General features: G+C 42.4%; 1 protein-coding gene across 24 annotated transcripts in view; it reads left to right on the top strand.

The window, feature by feature from the left end:
• The window catches only part of DTNA (dystrobrevin alpha), a 340,146-nt gene extending 314,654 nt beyond the window's left edge, over positions 1-25,492 (top strand). For 21 of the 24 annotated variants that reach the window (XM_075920737.2, XM_075920736.2, XM_075920735.2 and 18 more), the window contains 5 exons: positions 204-363; positions 4,216-4,305; positions 4,880-5,048; positions 5,547-5,679; positions 22,050-25,492. In XM_075920737.2, the coding sequence (XP_075776852.1) occupies positions 204-363; positions 4,216-4,305; positions 4,880-5,048; positions 5,547-5,679; positions 22,050-22,208 (711 nt within the window). In that variant the 3' untranslated portion in view covers positions 22,209-25,492. Of the gene's footprint in view, positions 1-203; positions 364-4,215; positions 4,306-4,879; positions 5,049-5,546; positions 5,680-8,351; positions 8,401-22,032 lie in introns of all 24 variants that reach the window. The other 3 variants (XM_075920739.2, XM_075920738.2, XM_075920740.2) reach the window with 3 other exon arrangements.
• Positions 25,493-27,022: the final 1,530 nt, after the last annotated feature.

Here is a 27,022-nt window from a genome sequence, read left to right as displayed (position 1 = left end):
TTACTGTGGGTTGCCCTCACTGTTTCCTAACAAGAAGTTGGGTGTAATGTCAACTGACTTAATATTCCCCCATTTTTCTGCATAACTGCATGATATCAGCTGAGGTTTCACTCAACTAAGCTAAGGAATGGAATGAAGATGATAACAGCTTGAGTGCTTTTTCTTGTAAAGACATATTTAACCAAATTGTTCTTTTTTTCCAGACTCAAGGGGCAGGCTCCCCTCGTTCTTCACCCAGTCACACTATCAGCCGGCCTATTCCTATGCCCATCAGGTCTGCGTCTGCCTGCTCCACCCCAACCCATACACCTCAGGACTCTCTGACAGGCGTGGGAGGAGATGTGCAGGAAGCTTTTGCACAAAGTAAGTTGCATTGTTAAGTTATTTCTGGTGATACAGAGAACATATCCAAGTGTCACATAGGAAACTGAGGTATGGGGAGATATGACTTGCACTAGGTCACCCTGCTATCCAGTGAACAATCCAGGAATACAACCCAGAGCTCTTGAACCCTATTTCAGTGCTCTATCCAGTGCAACTCAGTCTGTTTGCCAGCAAATAGAGACTTGTTATTGACCATTGCATGCTGGAGGTTTGGGGGTGAGGGATATGGAATGGAGATAAGCATTGTGCTATTTCTCCTATGAACTGTAAACTTTTCCATTGTGTCTAAAGCTGTTCATCAAATTGCAAAAGGATGGAAGAGCCATCCTTCGCTGACTGATAGTGACCTGAACATGAAAATACAGGCAGTCCCTGGGTTACATACAAGATAGGGACTGTAGGTTTGTTCTTAAGTTGAATTTGTATGTAAGTCGGAACTGGTACATATTGTACCCCAGGTGTCCCCGATTCAGCCACTGCTGAAACTGACCAGCGGCTGACTACAGGAAGCCCGAGGCAGAGCTGCTTTGCCCCAGGCTTCCTGGAATCAGCCGCTGATCAGTTTCAGCAGCAGCTGACTTGGGGACACCTGGGGTAGAGCAGCTGGGGTGCTGCCGGGTTGGTCCCGCCGCGCCAAGGGTCAGCGCTACCAGACCAACCTGGCAGCGCCCCAGCTGCTCTGTCCCAGGCGTCCAGATTCAGCCGCTGTTGAAACTGACTAGCAGCGGCTGAATCGGACACGCCTGGGGCAGAGCAGCTGGAGTGCCGCCGGGTTGGTCTGGTAGCGCCGACCCTTGGCGCGGCGGGACCAACCCGGCAGCCCCCGAGCTGCTCTACCCCAGGCGTCCTGATTCAGCCGCTGCTGAAACTGACCAGCGGCGAGAAAAGCCTGGTTTGCTGGGGGGGCGCACTAGCTGCGCTCCCCCCCCCCAGCAGACCAGGGAGACGCGGAGCAGCTTTTCTCGCCGCGGAGGACATAGGCAGCGGGACCGCCGTGGCACGTCACAGCGGTCTGCTGGGCGGGGGCGCAGCTAGTGCGGGGTTCCTTCACCCTGTTCGTAAGTAGGGATCCAACGTAAGTCAGATCCACGTAACCTGGGGACTGCCTGTATTCCTTCCACTGCTGAATTACTCTCTTTCTCTAATGCTTGCATCCCTGCAATAATTTTTTTTTCCTTTCCTTGAAGGCAAAGGGCCAATTTCTGCTCTCAATTGCACCATTGAAACTCATAAAGTCAGTGGACTTCCCTCTCCCAGATATACTCTGCTGTAACAGAGAACATAATTTGCCTTCATGGGGTCAGTTCTGCCCTCCCTTGCAGTGTCCTTTGATTACAATGGGAGTTGCATCCATGAATTTGATGATAAGATTTAGCCCTAAGTGCAAATGAAGTTTTCTCTTTAAAGAGCTAGTTAATTCTCATATTAAACCCCATGCAGCTAGAGGATTGTTCCTTGTCCCTTGTCCCATGGCACCAGGTTGCTTAATGTGTATTCTGTGAGAAGGGAACAGATAGCATGAAATTTTCCTCTTTCAGCCTAAAAAAAATGAGAAAGAGATACAGACATAGCCAACCAACCATTCTCTTAAAGAGTGGTTTATTTCAGAACTTGGGACAACGAGAGGGAATTTAGTAGTTACAATAAAATACCTATAAATAATACATGGAGTGCCTCTGAAACTGCTTTTAGTTATAGCAATGTGTTCTGCGAACGTGAAATGGCAATGTAAAAGCATATTCTCATATGTACAGTGATCTAAGGATGATAAATTTAGATTAATCAATCGAATATTCGATGTAATTTGCATTGACTGTTCGATTAGTTAAGGGTGCCTCCTCCTTTGAAAAGTGGCAGTATCCTGCTGGCCCGGTGCTTCCTGCTTTTGAAATGTACAAGAGTCCCAGGAGGGCTCTTATACATTTCAAAAGCAAAGCGTCACTGGGAGTGTGGGGCCAGCGGGGAATTGTTTGAGTCCCCAGCTTACCCCATGCTCTCCGCAGTGCTTCTGCTCTTGCTACATTTCAAAGGCAGAAGCGCCACAATTCCCCGCTGTGCCCCTGCTCCTTCTCCCTGCGGAGATGGTACTGGGGGGAACCGGCTTTTAAGCCAGCTCCCTCCATCGCCGGATCCTGCTCCCCCCTTTGCTGCCTCTCTCTGTTAGACACAGCAAGGGGGGGAAGTGACTAGTTGAGTTACTAGTCAACTATCTGATAAGCATTTGCTTATTGGACAGTCAACCAGTCACTTACATCCCTACAGTGTTCACACTTTAAAAACAGCTGCCTTTGGAAGATGCAGGATTTATCCTCAGTATTTACCTTCTTCATGTTGTATAAGGCAAAACTAGGCCGTTCTTAAGAGCAACCCTTGTGTAAACACCTTCCCATGTGGAGATTATTTTTTAAGCAAACAGTTGTGCTGCCAGAGTTCTTTTAATTTGCCCATAGTGAAGGCACTCCATGAAGTAGAGCAATAGCTCTCCTATACTTTCTCTTTTTAGAGAATAAATGTAAAAGTCTGTGTAGATGTGAAGCTGAGAAGGCATTACAACTCTTCTGAGAAGTGTGTATGACAAAGAGAGGAATAGGGTCCGGAGGCTTTGAGTAACTTTCCTATAGTCATTTTCTTCAGGAGAATTCATGACTTGAGATCAACAATTTTAAGGGCTGTCAGTTTAAAAGACATTCCAGATGTGAAATTCTGCCAGCTTCTATGCATCATCCACCCTGAAGTTAGCCAGGATTTTAAAGGTTGAGTTAGTCTATTTACATATAGCTGGTTCAGCTACACTAGCATATGAGTTTGGGACTCTATGATAGCATATGCTGCAGGGAGCACCCTGTACTAGTCATCACAGCTCTGAGGATGAAGTTTTGCACTTTGTTCTCTAATAATCTTCCTTGATAGATGCTTACGGCACCATTGAGGAGTTCTGCAAGAAACAGCATCTAGATCCTCCTGTACTGGAAAGAGGGCAACAGCAGCACCTGACTGCTGATGGGAGAAGCTATAGTTTTCAGGGTGGGCAGACATTTGCTGTGAATGGGGGGATAGAAGCAAAGGGAGCTCCTCAATCTTGGGTCAGGGGCAACCAGCTCCAGGAAGGGAAGTGGGATCTTTGTGGTTCCTACTTGCTCAGCAGCTGCTGCAGCCCCTCTGAGTCCTCCTCTTGTTTCCATCCCCAGATGTGCAGGAGTTTAGGAGAGCAGACTCCTTCACCCCCAATATTCCCATACTGGTTTCCACTGTCCCCACCCCCCACAGTTCCACTGGCCCTATTGTTTTATTATTTTTTTAATGGGAGTGGATTATGGAAAATAGAAGAAGATTCCTGAGCTCCAAAAAATACCACAAAGGGGTAGGAAAGGAAAATGTATAAAAGGCCTAATCAAGTCAATCATGTTTCTTCAACAATGACCATATTTGTATAGTAAGAGTATCATTAAACAGCTGTGGAAACTTATGGGGAAATAACTTTAATCTACTCCCCTCAGACATTGTAAATGGGTGCACAGACAATTTTGTCTCTTAGCCCTGGTGTCCTAGTGTCACCACACAAATACGAGTTTGAATGTAATTAATAACAACCAAGTTTCTGGCATTATGAGTAAATGAAGTATGATGTTGAGCTGCTGCAGCTGAATGCAGTGTAAGAAAATGAAACTGTTATATGCATATAAGTTTTGCATGTGTCCCTTTGGAAAACTTGACTCCTTGAATTATTATATTGACAACTTGGTGTAAGGTTAAAACTACTTTATGCTCAAAATCCTAACTTGTCCCTTAAGAAAAATCTGAGCATTGTGTGTTTTCTTTCTCCTGCCTCAGGTGCAAGGCGAAACTTAAGAAATGATTTGCTAGTGGCAGCAGATTCAATTACCAATACTATGTCTTCTCTGGTGAAAGAGCTAAACTCAGGTGCGTTAGGCTTAAAAGCATGATCACAGTATAGTCATTTAATGTATATTTAAAAACAAATAAAGTGGAGCTGAGGAAAAAAAATACCTAAATGAAGTTCTGGATATTTTTGTATTTTATGGAAAGAAAACCTAAATGTGCTAATTTGGAAAGCTACAGACATCCAGATGCAATTAAAGCTTAGCATTTTTTTTCAGAATATAACAATTTGGTGCATCTGTAAATAGCATTATATGTAATTATTTTAAAAAGGTGTTAGTAACACAACAATGCACTTCTGTTCTGATGTGCAATATCCATGCCAAACCACCTATAGTGCCTTTTAGCAATACATACAAATGTCCGCAGAGGCTCTATTATGCTGTACCACCATAGTAACAAAAGTTGGCTCTGCAGATAGATAGAGAGCATACTGCGACAGCATCCATGTTGCCTGAAACATACTGGTGTATTCATGATAGAGAGATATTAGAATTCTAAGTTGGAGAAGCAGAAGAATGTTTAGCTAAATGAACCCAGGCCTACTAGGACATGTGAATTGAATTGTAGCCTAATCTACATTTGTGCCTTACAGAGATGGGCAGCGAGACAGAGAGCAATGTGGATTCTGAGTTTGGACGGACTCATTTTGATGATCTTGTTCCATCACCAACTTCTGAAAAGGCTTTCCTTGCACAAATTCATGCCCGGAAGCCAGGGTATATTCACAGTGCATCTGCCACTGGCACCCTTCGCAGTGACATGTGGGTATCCTCTCTATTTTTTAATTCGTTTTGTATTGAAATGATTATAAGAATGTGCATTTATATATTTCCCCTCAGTCATAGAACTAAGTCTAATGAGGGGTGCTCTGGGCCTATAATGAGCTCTCTAAGCTAAAGGAGTCATGGCAAAGAGTGATCAGTTGATACTCCTGATTCCAATCTGAGATTCAGGAGATTATTTTGAGTGTATTTTGAAATATCTTATTTCAAAATTTGGCACTGTCTACACAGTGCTAAGTTTCAAAATAGACCACTATTCCGACAAGTTCCTCATAGAACAAGGTTTACCAGGATGTCAGAATAGCAAGTCCATTATATCGACTGCATTTCGAAATATTGGGCATTCTGTTAAGATGTGGAAAGTGCTATTTTGGGATACCGAAGATATCCTGAAATAGTGCTGTTGTTTAGATGTATCCTAAAGGAGGGAAGTTCTTTTAACATCTGAGGAGGCTATTTATTAATAATTGCCTTTAGGGTTACAGAAGATGGAGACCCCTATGTTAGAGCAGATGATGAGAACTATGAAAATGACTCTGTCCGCCAGCTGGAAAATGAACTCAAAATGGAAGAATATCTGAAACAAAAGCTGCAAGATGAAGCCTACCAGGTAAGAAACTAGCCCACCAATTAGTCTCCTGACTTTAAAAGATATCATGCTGCAGTAGCCCACTGTTTGCAATTTCTTGTCAATCGATGGTGCTTCCAGATTTAAAAAAATATATGCTATTCTCAACCTTCTCCCCTCTCATGCACCCCCAGATAGATAGACCACACACACACACACACACACACAAAGTGCTCAGAAAGAACTCATCAATTGACTTGCTTAAGGGGTGCATTAACCTTCACAAGGTCATTAGCTAATCCTTCGTAATTGCCACTGCCGATCAATGTTTACCAAGCCACTCAAACAAGAATGCTTCTTATTGTAACAGTATTGCATGTTGAGCTCAGTTTTTTGTTTAATAACATTAAAGCATCTATGATGGTCTCTTCATGTTAGGGGACTAGAGCCCCTGAGCCATTGTTTTTAAAATAGGATGTTTTTATCAGAATCTGGGATGGGGGAAAGAGCCTGGAGTGAGTCACATGCTATTTCGTGCTGCATCTGGTGAAATAGGGCAGTGAGGACTCAGCATGAGGACTTGGCTTCTGAATAAATGACCTGGTGATTAGCAAAGGTCACTCACTCACTCCGGGCACCTGTAGCTTCAGGAGCTGCAAAGGAATTTGAGCCAACTGGCCCGGCATATTTGGACTCTCCAAGTATCTTGTCTAGTAAATGATGTGCACATTTGCATGGTGCAAGAGATCAGTGCCTGTTTTAAATTATTCTTCCTCTGGGCACCCAGATGTAAATATGATAGTAAGCCAGAGCTTAAAATGTCTATTGACTCACATCAGGATTGCCTTTGGTTTTGAATTTCAGGTGACCATCACAATTCATACATCAATCTGTTGTACAAGATTATGGTAGCTCACAAAGTCATTTCCTTGTGACCATCTTTGAGGACACAATGACATTTTGCCATCCTTGCTGTGTAACACCTCAATATTGTGTCAGTGTTTTTACCCAAGATAACAAATGACAAAAGAGTGCAGTCCTTAGGTTTCTGTTGAGTAAGCAGAATTGCTGTTACTGAGATAGAACATGGAAAGAAATAATTTATTATTTAGCATGAACACATTTAAAATGATATCTGCTAAGCATTGTGACATCAGTAGGCTGCTGCACAGCCCCATTAACAAATACACACGTGTTTAAATTTACATGAATAGTTCTGCAATTACAATGGTATTATGCATATGCGTAAAATTGTGTGTGTGTGCTGCAGAATTACAGCCATTATTTGTGAGGCAGGAGAGAGAAATTTTGGCAGTCCCAAAATACCCTGAGAGAGACAACATGTTAAATCCTGTCCCCACTGAAGTCAATGGAAAACTTCACTGGGGTAGGATTGAGCACAGGGTGAATATTACACCTGGCTTGTTTCCAGTAGGAAAAATATATAAATTAAAAACAGAAAGGAACTTTTTCAAAAATGATTACATTGGCTGATATGAACTTTCCATAAATAAACTTAACACTTTGCCTCTATGCTGTAGAGGTCTATTCAGAATTTGTTTGATAACAGAAAATAGTTGTTTGATAAAACACCAGAAAACATTTTAATTGATGTCTGTGGCCTTTAATATGCAGACCTTCAATTGTATTAGTAGCCCTTACTTACTTAAGTGGATGTCATTGGGACTACCTGGGTGAGTAATAGCTAGTAGGATGAGTAAGAGTTAACAAGGTTATGTCCTTTTGAATTACTAGAACATCTAATGTGACTTTTGCTTTCTCTCTCTCCTGCTCCCTGATTTGGCTTTAATGCACAGTATTTCATTATTCAAGATCTTTTTCCATTGATGGCCTTGGATACTCTTTAAAGTCAAAGAACATAGAGCTAGCTTCATTTTTATTTTTAAAGAAAGAAGAAAAATAGTCAATTTCTTTTTCAAGTGCTCCAGGGAATGGTGGTGGGAAAAACTATACAGTTTGATTCTAGTGTCTAGACATTAATACGGTATTGCTTACTGATCGGTTTCATGTACATTTCCCATTTTACCAAATAGCCTAAAATGAAAGATGACTAATTGCTCTTATAATACAACTGTCAACTGAAAATACTGGGTAAGAAAATTGCTACTACAGTACTAGGTTTACCAGATATTAAAGGTCTTCTCTGACTCACTATATGTAAAAGCAATACTTTCAGATGGACACACAGACTTACTTTTGCATAGGAGATGATGGCACAATATCTACTGTTTTTGCTTTGTATGACCTAGCAAGCTTCTGCAAATGAAACCCTGCGACACTATAGTTTAAGTGAAAGCAGATTGTCACAAAGAAAGTGCTTTTTCTGCTATGTGGCAGCAGAACACATAGTACGTGTGAGTCTGTGACAAGGAACCTCAAAAGCATCTTTTTTTTCTACTTCTTCTGAAGCATGTAGCAAATAACAAATGTTATCAGGAGAAACACATTTAATGCACAAACCTAAATGCTTACACTGCTTACCCTTCCATATCTCTTAGCAGATACAGTCTTGTTATAGTCTCTTGCTGAATGTATTGTATGAGACAGTTTTCTTTAGTCTTAGTTCTGGTGTCCCTTATTTTTCTCTCTTATCACCTCTCTTCTGCATGGCTTTATTCAGAATAACACACTGGCCTGTCTGCTCACTGGCTTAACTTGTCATCTTCTTGTTTTATGTTCTTTGTTATCTACAGGTCAGTTTGCAAAGTTGAGTACAATATCCTTCTATCACTCTCCTCTCAAGTAAGTATGAACTAATATGTAACTTAATTTGTATAAGAGAAAGTTTTCAGCTGGTAACTTATAACTCAGATACACTGCACCTTCTGCTTCATGCGCATGTATGATGTTGCTGTTTCCTCCTTTGTTTATTTCCAAATATGAATTATCCAAGCATGAATTCTTTCTAAACTGCATCTAATAAGCCAACAGAAGTTTGGTCAAAGTCCTGTGGATCTCTCTCTCTTGCACACGTGCGCACGCATGCACACACGCACACACACACTACTTTTATTTTATTATCTTATTCTGTTATGCTGGAGGACAATTGGTCTTCTTCCCTGTCAGTGACAATGCATGAATTGACCACCAGAGAGCGAGAATGATCCAGTGATGAGGGCACTAGTCTGGAATTCAGGAGATATAGGTTCAGTTCCCTGCCCCGTGCCTCAGTTTCTCCTCTGTACTTCCTTAACTCAGAGGTATTGTGCAGATGAATACATTACAAATTGTGAGGTGCTCAGATGTTCCAGGAATGGGTGCTATATAAGTGCATAAGATAGATAGGGCTCATGTAACAAATGTCATCATCCACAGCTATCACTGAGTACCCATCGTCTCCAGTGAAGTATCAGTTGATCACTTTTGAGCTTCTCTAGTGCCCCAGTAAGATGTTAAGGAGCACTGTGCATTGCTTCTGGTGCCATATGCAGATAAGTTGTAAAACCAGTAAACTGACCCATGCCACTTCTAACAGGAGTTCAAATTATGAAACTAGGCTTTTCTTTCTGTTCCAGCCAGTGTTGATGTGCACTGTTAAGTGGCTGCCATATTTCATCACAAAGGAGGCTACATTTCAGTAATTGGCAAAGGGAAATAAAAAATAAATATGCAGTCCAAAGTCTCAACCCTATTAAGATGGCCAACAACTAGATCAAGCAGTTGTTTTCACCCCCACTGGATATTACAGTCCATAGTACACAGATTTCACCCCTGAAATCTGGGCCAGCCCCCTCAGTTGGAATCTTCAGTCTTCTGAGTGTCCTGGTTGCTTTCAGTTTAGGTGAGTGAAGGAGAAAGGCCCGGCCTGGGGCCACTGTGTTCTGTTTTATACCATGTGCTTGGGGAGCACGAGTCCAGACATGTCTGGGGGTCTTTCTGAGGCATTGAATTGTAGCTCTCTTGCTAGACAGTGATTGTAGGGTTGTTTCACATCCCACCCAGGGGTTGGCCACCTCCCTTGATGTTTCCTCTGGAGAGCTAGTATCTGGCTGAATCCCCAACTTACAGTATGTTTTAGTGACAACCATACTACAGAATTCTCATAACTTCATATGCATTAATTGTATAAATCTATTGATAGAGAAATTGCTTTCAGCAGATCATAATCTTTCCCTTGAAACTTTACAAGACGTGCTTTACATGCAAACACAATGATGTAAAGATGAGGCAATCTGGGAGCTCCCCCAAGGTAGACAAGGTAGGGATGTTAGCTATCAGTTACTTTAGTAAATGTGTAGCTGCAACAATTTTTGTGGTTACATGGTTACTAAAATGCTACCCTCCAGGGGCGGGGCAGCTGCCAATGTGCCCCAGCCCCACTCCCAGGGGGCCCCCTGCCATCCTGCACTGCTGCCTCTGTATCCGTTTAAAAACTGGCTCCCTGGCACAGACCAGCTCCTGCCTGCTGCCCTGCACTGCTGCCTCTGATACAAAGGTAGCAGCATGGGGCGGCAGCAGCCCCTGTCCAGGGGCGGGAGGGCCCGAACTCCCAGCAAACAGAGGCTGCTCCAGCATCTGACTGCCCCCCCCCCCATTCTGCTGCTTCTCTGTGGGAGGCAGCAAGTGGAGGCAGGTGGCGCCACAGAGCCCCATTGAAGGTGAGTATATGATGCAATCTAAAATAGCCCCCTCAAGCAGTGGATAGAAGCCAGAGGAAGCCCATTACTTCAAGGAAATACAATATGTCCTTTGTACAGGTTGGACCTTCCTGACCGGTCCCAGATGAGGGATTTTGCTGGACCAGAGGAAGTCATTTCTGAACCCCCTGCTGCTGCCCCCCCACCGCACCCCCAGCTAGCCGCAGGCCTCCCAGCCAGCACTTCACCTCCTCCGGTCCTGCTGCGCTGCCAACCCACTGAACAGCCATCACGGCAGTGGTTCTGGGTCCCGCTGGGCAGCCATGTGCACTGCGCTGGGGCTCCAGGACCCTCTGGGCAGCTGTGCAGCATGGATTCCTGCCCCCACCGACCTAACACAGGTTGCAGCCCCGCCAGTCATCCACATACGTGTCTCCCAACCCCACTGGGCAGACCTGCTGCCACACACTGGATGGCCTTGCCATCAGCTCACTGCAGGCAGCCCACTGCCCTGCCCGGCCCACCAGTATCCTTGCCTCTGGCCCTCTACCAGGACTCTCTGGTCCTGCAACATCATGCTGGACCCTGGATGTGGCCAGAGCAGAGAATCCCAATTAAGAGAGTTTCAACCTGTACTTTATTTGTTGGTAATATTTAATCACTTTGGAAAATGAAACCCTAGTTTATACCGGGTGTAGTGGTTAAAACACTATCTGGAGTCCTGCCAACTGCATAACTATAGCAGGGGGCAACAGATCTGCATTTCTATTTCATGAGAACCCCTGCTGTCGAATATGAAAAAGCAGTTGTTTTTAGAGATTGGATTAGCTAACAAATTATGTGTATAAATACTACCAGTATTGTGCTGCACAGGTGTTGGGTGAAAGGCCAAGTGGTTTTTTTTTTTACCCGAAAACAATAACCTACTGGAACTGCTCTTATAAAATGAAGTTTATTAAGAAGACTGAAAGGGCAAGTCAGATCTGTGCATTATTGACATGAACGCATTTACGTGACTGACAGACTGTCACAGAGCTCCTGAGTTATAAAGTTATACCCTTTATCATTATTATTTAAAATTATTATATCCTATTTGCATTTTGGAATAATGCTACAGGAAGGTTTCTGGAAGTGATCCTGAAAACATCTGGTATAAATATAACAAATGGATTCTCAAGAGAGAAAGTGGGTTCTAGTAACGTATAAAATATAATTTAATCATGTTTTCAATTTAAATTTTTCATATTAAAATAAGTGGCAATAAAATGTATGTATATACATATAAATAAATTAATGGAGCAACAGACTGACATTGTCTAAGCCCCAGGTGGAAAGTGGTTTCAGATTTCATTGGATGCAGCTAAAAATAGAACTTGAAATTGTCTGAGCATAAAACTTTTAAGTTATTTTACTTAAAATAGACTTCAGGCCTAATCTATTTCCCAGAGTTGTCAGTGGACTTTTGCCAATGGCATCCATGGGAGCAGAAGTAGGCCATTATTGCATGCAGGTGTGACTTATTAAAAAGAGGTCATTTATGGTGGGAGAGTGAACTTCAACTAGCTGAACTTTTTAAAGTAATATCTTGTTGGTGTTTCCATAGCAACATTTACTTAGTCGCATCCAGTTCATTTTTCAAGTAATGCTTATTGTTTGTTTTAAACCTGTGTGAAAAGCTCCTAAAAGCAATGATTTAAGGCACTAGCATGTAGGAGACTCAGGGAGAAAGTGATTCTTTATTAAGTCTCACTTTAACTTAGTTTGATTTGAATTTTAGTTCTCTGCTGTAGTGGAAATCTACATTTCATTCTCATCCATTACCACCCTCAAACATTTCTCAAAAACGTGCTGAGCAGAAAAATTCCATACTTAAATCTTGGCCAACAGGTGATTTTTTTTTTTTAGGTGTTGATTGAAATTTATGGAACAATTTCTTTTTGTTTGTAAAATACTGTTTTAAAGAAAACAAATTGTTTAGTGCAAATGTCTATTTCTTTAACATTTCCTGGTTTTTTTCAGAAAAAAAAATAAATAAAAAAACAAAACAAAACAAAAAGTCTGTTTGGAAAGCATCAGTCTGCTTTTTTCAAAATTGTTAATTTTTTTCAACATCTCATCCCACTTAGAAAAAAACAAAACACTTGTGTTTACACTCCAACTTGTAAATGGTGACTTAGCTTCATAACATGGTGCTTCAATTGGGAGACCGTACCCATAAACGTTGGCCAAACCTGCAGTCAGCTCAGCTGAACTGCATGCCTTTGAGGGTGACTTGCTGCCCAGGGATGCTGAAACGGGGCATCGTTCGAGGGCAGGGAGCTGCATTTTGGGCAGGTGCGTCATGCTGTGCGCAGGGGCTGAGCTTCGCTGTGGGACTCCAAATAGGATTGTGGGGTCATAGCCCCTTCCACTCCGAGGTTTGAGGAGATGGAACAGTTTTTTAGGCAGGCGTTTCTCTTACTATTTCAATTTGCAGTTCTGTGGCTCATCTTTACAATACATGGGTGTTCTGGCCAGGTCTTACAGACAGTGGGCTGGGCCATCTGCTAGTGGATTTCTCTGTTCAACTGCAGTGCCCCATGGTGGGTGGGTGAGAGAAGGTGGGATTTTGAGCTGGCATTTCAGTCACTAAACTTGGCAGGATCCCCTTTCAGCTCTCAGAGCCTCCTCCTGTTCCAGTTCTGAGTAGCTCCTTAGTAGAGCACACTCACCAGGAACCCAGTTGCAGCAATGTTTGGGCCCATGTGGCTGAGAATGAACCTAGGACAGTTAGGGTACGTCTTCACTTGCCCCCTAGTTCGGACTAGGGAGGCAAATGAAGCATACCGAAGTTGCTAATGAGGAGTAATAGTTAATTGGAGGGAAAGGTTTTGGATCCGAATACCACGTCTACACACGGCAAGTTAAATTGAGCGACCAGCATTTTAAAATGGCGACCGGCCGCGAATATGCTAATCAAGCGCGGGATATTTAAATTCCGTGCTTCATTAGCAACTAGGGGGCAAGCATAGACATACCCTTAGGGAGTTACAACAAGAACCAGGTTGAAGAGAGAGCTGGCGACTGTGCCTGATGGTGGGTTAGTAGTGGGAGTGAATAGGCCTTGGGCTTTGCAGAACCTTTCCTAGACCTCCAAATGAATCCTCTGGCAGTTGGTTCATAGGAGGTAGTTGCCTCTTCACCTCCATAATAAGTGGGACCTCACAACTCTTGCTTGTAGGAATTTAAAATCTAGTTTTCTTGCAGCCACAGAGAAATGCTTCCAGCTGGCGAAGTGCCATCTGCTCCTTCAGGTACCTTTGGGCTATCCAGGGAGTACAGTCATATTCACCTCAACAGCCCCCTCCTCCTCAGATCTTCCCTCATGCATCAAGTGCTTATTTTGCTTTTGTTTTGGTGGTTTGCTTTTTTAATACGTGCCTGGCAAAGAATAGTGCACTCTCTCTTTCCTCCCCCCCCTAAGGAATTCAAAATGGTCACCTCTCAGGGTGACCACTCACCCCTGGGCTAATACCTCCTCCTAGTCTCTCTGCGAGTTAAACTGAGGCTGATGCTCCTGTCCACCATTTGCTGTTGCTGTGGTCTGCAGCACTTCTCACTCCAGGACCCTCAGCATCTCTCCTTCATGGCTAGGTCACTTCCGTTTTACCCTTCCAGGTTAAAAGGTCCAACTGAGTCTGTTTGCAACCCTGTCTCTGAGTTCAGTTCACAAAGGTCCACCACAGCCTATCCCAGTGCCTTGCCTGATATTGGCACTGCCCCCAGGTTCCAAATCAGTACACTCCCTCGAGTTTAAGTCCCCTTCCTGGGTCTTCTGCCACCCTGCCAATGGTGCTAGGGAGGGCCAAGCGCACCCACTGTTCGAGGGTCCTGCCCTACATATCTGGCTTCCCTTTTTGGGATTTTCCAACCTACAAACACCCTCCATACAGAAAGTGACTGCAGTCTGCCTGCAGTCTTTTCCATCCGCTTTCTGTTGTCCACTACCTCGCTTTATGCAAAACTGGCCTTGTATTTTTCTGTTTCTACAGATTTTTCCCTACAAAGTTTCAAGCAAAACCAGTTCTTTCAGGCCTTAATCCAAAATCCGTTGATGCCAAAAGAACTATTTTCCTTAGACTTCAGTGAGCTTAAATCAGGCCCTAAATTATGAATGTGAAAGGAACAATTTGCACTTAAGGTCCACCCAGGAATATTATAATCAACTCAAAAAGGAGTGAAGCTGGAACAACAAAGCATGTCTTTCTTTTAGATCCATCTGAGAATTTAAAACAAGTGGAAAGGAAGTTTAGTAGTTTTATGAGTGTTTAAAGTCAGAAACATCACATGTGGACACTAGATTGTTTTGTGCAATATTTTTTCAAATGCATTGTAATGATGTTTTGGCTACCAGTATATTTGTTTAGGACACCTTACTCCTGAAATTCAATGGAACTTGTAAGCTCCACAAGCCAAGTAGTATTATGTCCACAAACTTAATAGGTATAGTGACGGTGATAGATTCAAAGCAGGCCCGTATGCAGGAATTTCTGTTGGGGGGAGGGGGTGTTTTTTTGGAAATGTGGACTACAATTTTTTTAAATATAAAGGAGTTCAAAATAGTCATGCAATGAGTGTACATAAGAAAGGTTAATGAAAAAATTTGAGTGGGAACAGTGAATGGTAAAATGATTTTGTTATAACATACTACAGATTTACACAGTAATAAAGGTTTTATAGAAATTATCTTCTGGAATCATGGCGGGCAGCATGGCCGCCATAGCCCCCTGCTCCCTCAGCCACCTCTCCCTCCTGCTGCTTTACCTGCTCAGTGAGGCCAGCGCCAGGTGAGTGCAGGCCGGGCTTCTGACCAGCGGGGCCAGGCCCAGGCCGCTCCTCACAGGTAGGGAGTGCCATTCCCCCAGCCCTGCTGCTCTGCCACCCTCACTGCCCACCCATCTCCCTTCAGCACAGCACTCTCCCATCCCCCTAACACAGTGGTTCTCAAACTTTTTGGTCTGTGTCCCACCTGGCTCAATGCAAACCTTTCCTTGGACCACCAGTTGCTAATGGAAACTCTCCATTAATTACATAATTACGCCCAAGCCACTTTGCTGGTGCTGCACCGAGGGAGAATGGTTTAATTTAACCAGCAAGAAAGAAAATATTAATTTAAATTGTTAAACAGAGTAAGCATTTTAACTTTCTTATATTATTTTATCAAACTTCATTTTAAATAAAGTAAAATATTTATTTATGTCCAACACAAAAGGTTCCCATGTTTTCTTTATTTATGGCAGTGGTGGGGAATCTTTTTTGGGCTGGGGGCCACTGGCCCACAAAAATATCAGTTGGGAACCACACAAGTGAGAAGACAAAAAAAAACCTCCAAATACCCTCAACCCTCACTGATGTGGCCCCCAAGTGAGACACCTTACTCCTCTGGCCAGGGCTGGATTAAGAGGGGGCTAGCCGGGCAGCTGCCCGGGGCGCCAACCTTTAGGGGGCACCCGATTGCAGCTGTAAGGTGCACAGCGCGCCGTGGTGTGGGGCTACGCATGTGCAGTGCGCCCGGGGAACAGAGCCGCACATGCGTTGCGCACCTACTGCCCGGGGCACAGGAATGGCTCGAGCCGGCCCTGCCTCTGGCACTCTAGCCCACCAGGGAAAGGGGATGGACAGGGAGGACTGAGGTTCAGAGCTTCCCATTGAATCATAGGGTTGGAAGAGACCTCAAGAGGTCTTTGAGTCCAATCCCCTGCCCAAAGCAGAACCAAACCCAGATTTACTCTTCTGGGGTTCCAGGGTTAGTGGATTTTGTGGTCCCCATAGGTTCTGGTGTTGCGACAAAAATGGGGGGTTCAGTGTGAGGGACAGGGTTGCCAGAAAGAGGAATAGGGGTGCAGTATCTGAGCAGGAGGTGGAGTGCAGGAGGAGTGAGGGTGCAAGATCTGGATGGGATGTAGGGATGCAGGAGCAGGCTGGGGGTACGTCTAGACTACATGCCTCTGGCGCCAGAGGCATGTAGATTAGGCTACCAGACATAGGAAAATGAAGCGGCGATTTAAATAATCGCCGCTTCATTTAAATTTACATGGCTGCTGCGCTGAGCCGACAAACAGCTGATCAGCTGTTTGTCGGCTCAGCGCGATATTCTGGACGCGCGGGTGTCGACATCAAAGGTATTTGTCGACCACCCAGGTATATCTCATCCCAGGAGGCATACCTGGGTGGTCAACAAATACCTTTGATGTTGACACCTGCGCATCCAGACTATCGCACTGAGCCGACAAACAGCTGATCAGCTGTTTGTCGGCTCAGCACGGCAGCCATGTAAATTTAAATGAAGCGGCGATTATTTAAATCGCCGCTTCATTTTCCTATGTCTGGTAGCCTAATCTACATGCCTTTGGCGACAGAGGCATGTAGTCTAGACGTACCCTGGGAGTAGAATGTGTGGCCAGGTGGAGGGGGAAAAAGCAAGGGAAAGTACAGTGTATGGCCAGGGAGGAGGGTGCAGGAGTGGGCTTGAGGGTAGGTGTCTAGCCAGGGAATAAGGTGCAGGAGCAGGGTGGGGGCATGGGGTTTGGGTGGGGGAGCATGAGGATGTGTGGGTGCAAGGGTCTGGACATGAGGGAGTGGGGGACACTTAGTTGCCTTTGTGCCCCACACTGGTCCCAGGCACAGCCTCCCGCTGCTCCCATTGGCCAGACTACAGCCAATGAGAGCAGTAGGGGAAGCCTCCAGGCAGCTCATCTGTGCACTGTTGTTCCCCCAGCCAGGGGAGAAGAAGGGGGAGTGCTTATTCCCCATGAGCCAGATCACGCAGCGAAGTTTGAGGCTTCCCCTCACCCCAGCAGGAAGCTGACTCTGGGGCTTCAGCCTCACAGGGGGGAGGAGGAAGGAGGGCAAGGCTGAAGCACCAGCATGGGCTCTCCTCTGTGGGAGGAAAAAGGAAGGCTGAGCTCGAGTCCACAGAGCTCCCTCACACTTACTTGGGGGATCATGCAGGGAGTGTGTTCACACCTTTCACACACCCCACGTACGGTCCTGCGAGCAATCTGTCTATTAACTTAATAACAGCGTATAAGGCCTGGTGTACACTAGGATCTTAGTCCAAAATAACCCTCCCAAGGTCGAGTTTGTAAGCGATGCTTCCACGCTACCAAGCCCGTAATTCCGAAATAAGGGGCTGTGGAATTCAAACTCCATAGTCCTGCTTTTCATGTGCAATAATGCTATTCCTGAACTCAGAAGTCAGAAATAATGTTAGTGTAGATGCTCCAGTGCCACTAATTCAAATTAATAGGCCTCTGGGAGGCCTCCCATTGCTCCTCAGAGTGTTTTCTGGTGCTCTAAGTCCAACGTGGTGCATCCATATTAATGGAGCCTGCCTCGGACTACATTCAATTCTTCCCCCAAGTGAAGACATGGAATTTCGAATTTGTAAAATTGGGTGCCCAGAAGTCGAACTTAGTAAATTCAAAATAATCTTCGGCTGTGTCTACACTGGCAAGTTATTCCGGAAAATCAGCTGCTTTTCCGGAAAAACTTGCCAGCTGTCTACACTGGCCCCTTGAATTTCCGGAAAAACACTGACGATCTAATGTAAAATCATCAGTGCTTTTCTGGAAAAACTATGCTGCTCCTGTTCGGACAAAAGTCTTTTTCCGGAAAACTGTTCCGGAAAAGGGCCAGTGTAGACAGCACGGTAGTGTTTTCCGCAAAAAAAACCCGATCGCGAAAATGACGATCGGGGCTTTTTTGCGGAAAAGCGTGTCTAGATTGGCCACGGACGCTTTTCCAGAAAAAGTGCTTTTCCGGAAAAGCGTCCTGCCAATCTAGATGCGCTTTTTCGAAAATGCTTTTAACGGAAAACTTTTCCGTTAAAAGCATTTCCGGAAAATCATGCCAGTGTAGACGTAGCCTTCTAGTATAGACATGGCCTAAATGACTACCTAGGAATCAGAAATTTGATGATAGAGATCTCTTCAGTATAGTAGATAAAGTCATAGTAATGCCTGATGGCTTGACGTTGAAGCTATACAAGTTCAAACTGGACCTAAGGCATGCATTTTTAACAGAGATGGTAATTAGCCATTAGCATAGTATACCAAGGGTTCTAGTGGATTTTCTATTTGAAATTGAGATTGAATGTTTCTAATGTTTCTAGTATACTCTAGTTCAAACAGGAATTAATTTAGAGAAGTCCTGTGGTCTGCGTTTTACAGGAGGTGAAATCACAGTTGGACTCGTGTATGAATTTGTGAACAAAATAATCATTAAAGAATGTGTGTAGTATGGTCAGCTCTAGTACAGTCACCAGGACACTTGTCTATGGATAAGAGAGCTGATGTGATAAGGAATCTTTAGCATAGTCACAAAACCAATACACTTTCATGTAGAGATGGGCAAATAATTGATTGTTTTGGCTTGGTGGCTTTACCAGACCAAACAAGGAAGAGGAAAAGGGGTTGCCTCAACTAAACAGAAACATTTACATTTTTTTTAATCAAAACAAAAAAATTGAACAAAACATTTCAAATCTTGATTTAAATCAGCATAAATTATATTGCCAAAGGAAATGTTTATTTGAAAAACAAAAGTGTCAAAATGGTTTATGTTGACATTTGAGAAATGTTTGTTTTCAATTTTTTTTAGCCAAAAGTATTTGCTGAATGTGACCTGACTTTGCAAATAGTTTGGAGCCCCTGAAAAATGCAACTCTCATGGCAAATTTACTGTTTGCCACAAAAAAAAAATTCATTCAGCTCTAATTACACGTTCCGCTGGCGAAACATATGGGATCCCAAAGCCAAATAGGTCAAGGCTTATGTATTATTCTAAAAAGGCATATTAAATGTAAAAATAGCATTAGGTGGAACATTAAGGTTGAAGAAATCTAACTTTCACTATTGAACACGTTACAAAAATGAGGTTGCCCCCATCCTGCTGTATAAACTAAACTACAGACCAAAAAGGTAATATTTTCTTTTTATCTTTATTATAACTCTCTATATAACTTTAATATAATATTCCTTATTAGTAGCATAGAAAATAAAAATGCCAGCTGTGTAAAGTGGCCAAATTAACTTTGGAAGATCAACCTGAACTTTCAGTGCATCGTTTTTCAGCTTTAATGTTGCATGAATACTTGGATTTTTTAACCATTAAATTATAGTGAAACAAGAAATAAACTGTGGCTGACATTATGAATACTGGAGGAAGGAGAGAAGAAGCCTGTGCCATTACTAATCTCTTGAGCTTCAAATTGTGACTTATTATGTCATTAGTAGAAACCTTCAATGTATTTATAATTCCGTAATTCACTGGTACTTATTTCTTGCATAAAAACCACCTCTTCATCTCAATGCCAGGTCTGGAACAGAAAGAAGCTGGAAATGTGTAATAACCCCTCTTCATACCCACTAATGCTCATCTACGGCATATTTATGTACAGTAAAGAAAAAACTAAATTATACACAAAGTTATAAACGCATCTTAATGTTCTGGATGCCTCACAGACCACTCTTACTTTGCTCTTGTGGTTTATAATGATGCCATCAAGAAGTATGAGATGTACCTATATTTATATATCCTTAAATTATCTGAAAAAGAACCAACCTAAAATGCAAATTAAAACTTTGAGGTTTAAAATAAATTCAAATAACTGCTCTTTTCCACTACTTTATGTTTAATTTTCAGGCTCTTATGCACACTTCTTCATTCTGGCTGAGATCCGAAACTGAAGTAATTTTCTCTCTTTTGGTATTCTCACCTTCTCATCAACTGTTGGGAATTGGCCATATCCACCTTGATTGAATTGACCTCATTAGCAATTGTCCTCCGCATAGTAATGTAACACACTCATCTTTGCACATATATACCCGCCAAACTGAAATTTCCACTGCATACATCTGATGAAGTGGGTTCCAGCCCATGAAAGTTTATGCCCAATTATATTTGTTAGTTTTTAAGGTGCCGCAGGACTCCTTGTTGTTAATATTAAGTCTTTTGTAAATGAGAGGAGATACTAAATTAACTATGTTCAGGGATTCTTGAATCCAGTAGCAGCATCTGTGCTTGAAGAACTGAACAGAATAGAAAACTTTGGGAAAGAGAAGGAAAGAAGAAAACTAAAAACTAGATAAATTCATGAAGGACTGATCCATCAATAGCTTTGAGTCAGGATGGGCAGAGATGGTATCCTTAGCCTCTGTTTGCAAAAACTGAGAGGGAGCTAGAGGAGATGGATCACTTGATGTTTACCTTTTCTGTTCAATCCCTCTGGGGCACCTGGCATTGGCCACTTTCGGAAGACAGGGTACTGAGCAGGAGGACTTTTGTTCTGACCCAGTATGGCTATTCCTGTGTTCTTGAACCCTAACTCTGTCCAACTTTTTTCAGTTCATCTGACTTATTTTCAAACATATGGCAGATGAGCTCTAAACCTGTAGAACCCAGTTTTAGCCTGACATAAATAGAAGGGGATCCATTGTCCATAGATTGCTATTCCATATGTTACCATCAGCAGTACTGCGAGGTAATTTGACTGTACTAAGTAGTTCACAGAAGGAGTGTAAAATAAACTATAATTCCTTTAACTTTGAAGTGGGGAGGTATAAAGAGGATGAAAGAACTCTTTCCCCAGGAGGAATATAGCAAAAGAACATGCTCCCTGTATTCTCAAAATTAATTCCTCAGATAATCATTGGAACATCAAAAGTCTTCCATCACTGAATAAAACTTTGAAGCATCCAGATCTAGAAACACAGGATCATGCCATTGGTTGTGCAGGATACGAAAACCCTCATCAAGGAGAAGCATCTTGCTTTAGTTACATTAATTGCAGATCAGCTTTTACATCCATATGGTGACATTCACTTGTGTGAATAGGTCCAATGCAAGATTCTCAACACTGTTTGAATTCCTAGCTGGCGGCTGTCAGGGGAGGTGCTGCTAGCCAAGTGGCTGCACATGAGTATCTGTACCACTCGTGCACGTTATAAATTAAATCCACACCAGCTCAGCCAGCATAGAGGGCTACGCATTGAAGCAGAAAATTGGAGCATCAAGAGATCTGTTACACAATTCTAGTTGCCCCAGTAGGCTGTGTACATAGAAGAGAACGTCTATGTCTACACTGCGAGGTTTTTGCGCAAAAGTGGCCGTTTTTGCTCAAAAAACTGTGGAGCGTCCACACCTCAAATGTGCTTTTGCACAAGTAAATTAGCAGTTAAATGGCAGAACAGAGGGCTTTTCCCGGTGTAGGTAAACCTCCTTCTACGGGGCATAACTCCCTTTTGCACTACAGCTATTGCGCAAAAAGGCAAGTGTGGACACTCCAGAGGGGTTTCTTGTGCAAGAAACCCATATGGGAAAAAACACAGGTGCTCTGATGGCCATGCAGTGTGTACGCTCTCTTGCACAAAAGCACATAACTTTTGCAATGTGCTTTGAGGTGTAGACGTGCTCTTGCGCAAGAAGTTTTTGTGCAAAAACTCTTGTGCAAAAGGCTTCTTGTGCAAGAAGCCGGCAGTGTAGACATAGCCAAGGTGTCAGGCCATTACTCATACCCACCAGAACTGGAAGAACAGCCCAAAATTCTGTCCTGTTCTGTGGGATTGGATTTCATCCTCTGCAATTTCACCTGCTCGAATAGTTGAGATTTGCATTGATGTGTAGTAGGTTTCATCTTTAAGCCTAAGTTGTAACCCGGAGAATTGGGTGGCTTTTTGTTTTCTTGTTACTGCAGCACATGAAGATTTTGTTTGAAAAGTTTGTGTGTGTGTTTTAAAATGTCTTTCCCTTTTAAAAGTTCTCCTAAATGTTTAGCAGGCAAGCTACAATCAGAGAGACAACGAAAGCTATGTAAGAACTGATGAGGAGGAGAGCTGCATTCGAACAGATGATGAAGAAAATCTGGCTGCAAACTTCACAGAAGAATGGAACCAACAAGTGCAGCATCTCTTGACAAAAAAATCAAATGACTAACAAAGTTCCGAGGACTGTAGCACAGTACTTTTGTTCTAAAAGTTGTAGTTTGTAGGTGTGTGTTTTGAGAAAAAGACTTTTGTTTAAAGCTAACTTATATTAGCTACATATTCTGTAACATGGCTCATTACCGATGAAGAAAGCAGGCTGAAATGTGCACTGCTGTTACAAATAATAGCAGTATCCACAAAACATGTAAACCCTTTGCACATGATGTTGAACCTGTTCAGTTTACAATTACAATATTAATACTGTTTATAGATTGCAATTTGATTTCTGAATACTTCAAGATTTTAGTAGAACAGTTTACTATACACTGTACATTTTTCTTTCACAAAAGAAATAAAAAAGCTACAATTATGCATTTAACAGTGAATAATTATAATCCTGAGTGTATATATTTAGTAGCCCAAAAGCAAAGTACCACACTATGTTTGCAATTTGTTTAAAAGTCTTTAACATAAAAGACTTGCACAAAATGCACTATCCCCTCCCCCCCTCGAAATTTAGGGCTAACATGTAATTTAGGAATGTTTTCTTTCAAAGTAATCGAACAAATCAGCCATAGAAGTTAGTGTAAATACTTTTTTCCAAATAGATATCATATACAAAAGGCAACATTCAAATTATATAGAATCTAGTTTTTAAATCAGCACAGATCTTCTTAAAACTGTGAACTATGTTTTGAAATACTCGTTACTAAAGCTGTTTATAAACCACAGGTGCCATAAGATCCCTCAACTGACTGAAGTCATGATTAATCTTCCATGGTATTGTTTCATTGATGTTTTAGCTTTAGTAAACATGTGTTCAACAAATCGGCTCTTTCTATTTTTTCCCCACTCCATCATGTTATTTTTGAGGCCTTCAGCTTTAAATATCTAGGCTTAAAGTGTGCTTGCAACTGTTTCCTTTCATTTCCAAATGTGTATTGCCTTAGCCATCCACCAGATGTTCTGCATGCGTTCTTGGAAATGTGTAGTGAGACTTACAGAGCTGAATGGAGACATAGCAATCAGTGAAATGCACAAGGAAAATAGAGCTGTTGTTTTCGAAAGACTAGGCATAGGGTTATGGAATTATTGTCTCTTCTAGTAACTCTTAACTGTTTATCTTACTCATGGGAGAATTATGAGAGAAAGTGGGCCTTTTCCATCCTGCAGGATAACAAAATGAACATGTTAGCTGTTGAGTACTTGCCTTGCCATTATTGTTATCCTACATGTTGTTCTGGTCAGAATTTGAAGTGAAATAGCTGGCAATATCTCACACACAGGATATTACTTAAGAATGTAGTGACAATGTCCAGCAGCCCTAAAAATTCTAGGGTTTCATACAAATAGGGCCGCACCTGGAACCGACTGCCTTCACTGAGTGATCAGGTACTGATGTGAAACAGGCTGCAGCAAGTCTGTCTAACCTCTGTTTCATGATAACATTTTAGGATGTGTCCTGGATTGCTCCATAGCTTGTCCCAATAAATTCACTCACCGTGTGTACACACTCTTTAGTCTTGTGACTATTTCACTGAGATTGAGTGCTAGGTATAGAACATCTGTCAGAAAGAGTTACTCCTGGTTTGTTTGTTTTTTACTTTCATACAGTGTGAGTGCTTATGCAGACCTTTTGCTCACATCTTCTGGTATATCTGACCGTGGCCTCAGATAGCCAAACTGATACTTCATTTAGACTTCCCCCACTCCTCCCAATCACACGTCATTGCTCTTGTGGTATATGCCAGACTAAAAAGGTAGGCACCATACCTATGCTGGCATACACCTGCTACGGCCTCTTCTCAGGAATGTACCTAGTACCTAGCACTCAACACTGAAAACTACTGCGGTGAAGTTACGGCCAATGTTGTCATTTTAGGATTATAGTCAAACATTTCCTGAATACAAAGTGAGCTAACAGAAAACTACATGCCATGACTGACTCATTCAACATTTAACTGCCTCTGGATTAACAGCTACCTTACATAACTCTCATGTCTATGGACACATCGTTATGCTGAAAGTAAGTGCAATAGCATAAATCCATTGCCAGGGATCCAGGATTACAAACCAAGCAGCTTTCTCTCAGCCTGGTGTTCGCAAGGCAATCCCAAACAGAGTTCTAGGTGACCTCTTCTACTTTAGAACCCTGAGATGAAGCACTTTTTATTTGGCTCTCCAAATCTCTAATTTAAGCTTTTTTGTTTCCAATGGTAAAGCTGGCTACGTTTCAGCCCAGCTGGTCTTTGATTATTTGTCAGGTATTATATTGGTTCTGGTGTATGGTCATTAAACAAACTTAAATTAAATTAATGGAGATTGCCTATCTCCTAGAACTGGAAGGGACCTTGAAAGATCATTGAATCCAGTCCCCTGCCTTGCAGGACCAAGTACCATCCCTGACAAATTTTTGTTTCAAATGGCCTCCGCAAGGATTGAACTCACAACTCTGGGTTTAGCAGGCCAATGTTCAGGTACCATTGAGCTATCCCTCCCCCCAAAAGCAAACTTCCAGAAATGGTCCCCAATACAGGCCTTTTCTAATTACAAAAGGCCAACTACAGTAGTCAATATTCCCTGAGTGGTTGACTGGAATGGAAGGACTACTCAGTAGTTTACAATCAGGAAACAGGGATGTGGAGACAAATAGGGTTCTTGAATGTTGAAAGTTGAAGAGGAGAATAGGTTATCTGTACGTAGTAATGTTAACTAGCCTGCATAATACGGTGTGTGGCCTTTGTTGTGATATAATATGTATTTTCTTATATGCATGAGCCAAATTGTTGAATCATTATTTAGCACAGGTGTCTGCCTTTACTTTTAGTCATCTTCACCCATCTTTATTAGTTCTTGGCAGTTATTGTAGATAGACCTTGTAAATATTGCAACCTCAGGTTGCTGCAATCACATTGGTTCAATTCAGCAGAAGGAGCCATGAACAACAAGCACTCCACTGTGTCCTAAAGCGAGAGGGCATTTTTATCTTTGAACCAAAAAATGTATGAAGAGTTAAATCTTGAGGCTAACAACTGTAAGATGTTTTTAAACTACTGTACTTGACACCACTTGAGACAGATATAGAGACACTAATGATTTCACACTATTCATTCATATTGTAACAGAACTACTATTGTATGGGTTTTTTGTATTGCTGTTATGTATTGTTTTGTGTATGTGTGTGTTGGAACCTACTGGGGACATGTTATATTTTGAAGTGATTAATCTATTTAATTGTGTGTCTATATTTTGGAATGGAATTATTTCTTCATTAAAAAGGATTTTTAAAAGTAATTTACCAGGCCTCATTTTTGCTATCATATAGTTTCAAGAGACCTGATACTTGAAAGGCAGCAGCAGATTGGAGACTGACTGCGGTATCAACACTAACTCCATCTTGCTAAAGCTGATTTGCCCTTAATTCCCAGGTCTGGCTGGAAATATTCTTCAAACAAAACCAATCACTTTACATTGTAAATGTGCTAGAGTAGCTGAATTTTACCCCATGTATATACACACATTTATATATCCCATGTATAATCCCGCATGTGTTTCAATTCTACTGTTTTTGCTTCACAGCCCACATTTGAACCATTGTAATTTGGAAGGTGTGGTGCCTGGAGAATTCAACTTTTAGGCAAAAGCTGTTTATCCTATTTGCTTCTCAGTTTTCCATGCACACCATGCCCAATGAAAGGCCAGATTCACACTGGAAACTAAATCCCAATTGTGAATACAAATTGAGTCTCCTTTTAGACCCTGAAAGAAGGAACTCCTTAACCATGGCAGCCTTGTAATGTGACTGAAAATGTCTAGAAGCCTCTGGTACATTCAGCAGCCTGTTCATCTAAGAGCATGTGTCCCGCTTACGTCAGATGCTTGTTACTTAGCAGGTCCATATTCCATTTGAAACATGGGTGTTTGCTCTCTATGCAGAGTGTTTGAGCACAATAAGATTATCAGCGAGAGGAACTTGTTTGTACCCAAAAGGTTTGAAAAAACGCCCTGCCTCTATTGTTCCAGATAGAAGCAGGAACTGAAGGGTTTTATGTATTTGGGGATCACTTTAGCTAAATGCCCAGATAATCCATAGATTAAAGCCTTCCCTTGTCTTTGTATGAATAACTGCCATGCATTGGTTGTATGGGGATTAGCATGGATAGGCTATAGTGCAACCGCAACAGAACTCTTCATCTTGTCTGCAACAGAAAATGCCACAGGCATTAGAATTCTTGATGCCCATTTGTGTTATTTGAGAGTCGGAAACTAAAGATACTTTTTTGGGAATTGCCCAGCGAGGGTCAGACTCTTGGCTATGCATGTTTTCGGGCCGAGGAGTTTGGAGCCTTACAGATAGCAGTGTCCATTGGGAGCGGCTGTCCGCCCATGCAGATGTCCAAGGCCCCAATCTCCTTTTATTTCTAGCTGACTGCTCAAGGTGCAGTGCAATCTGTGCTTGCTCAGTGTCCACTCAGCTTCCCGCATGATTTTTTTCTGAGGTGTTCGTTACATTTTATATGTTGGTAGCTCATCAATCAGTTTTTCATTAAAAAAATGTGTTAAGCCATTCCAGTCATGCCTATGGTGGATGCAAATGAGGAAAAGCAGCCACAATTGAGCATAACATATTGTGACCCAAGAGCCCATATTCCGCATCATCTGGCACCCAGCACTCTTGAACTGCTTCACCCTTACGTTGGACTGATTCTTTTCCCCCCATAGTTGGTGGATCTGCAAAGATATACTGGCTAAAGTATTTGTCCCACATAAGTGATTCTGATCAATGGAGAACAGTGCCTCCTTTTGGAATCCTGCCTCCCATTC

This window comes from Pelodiscus sinensis, chromosome 2 (assembly GCF_052426305.1).
Source record: "Pelodiscus sinensis isolate ZL-2025 chromosome 2, ASM5242630v1, whole genome shotgun sequence".
Lineage (NCBI taxonomy): Eukaryota > Metazoa > Chordata > Testudines > Trionychidae > Pelodiscus > Pelodiscus sinensis.
This window is presented reverse-complemented; position numbering and strand designations above follow the sequence as displayed.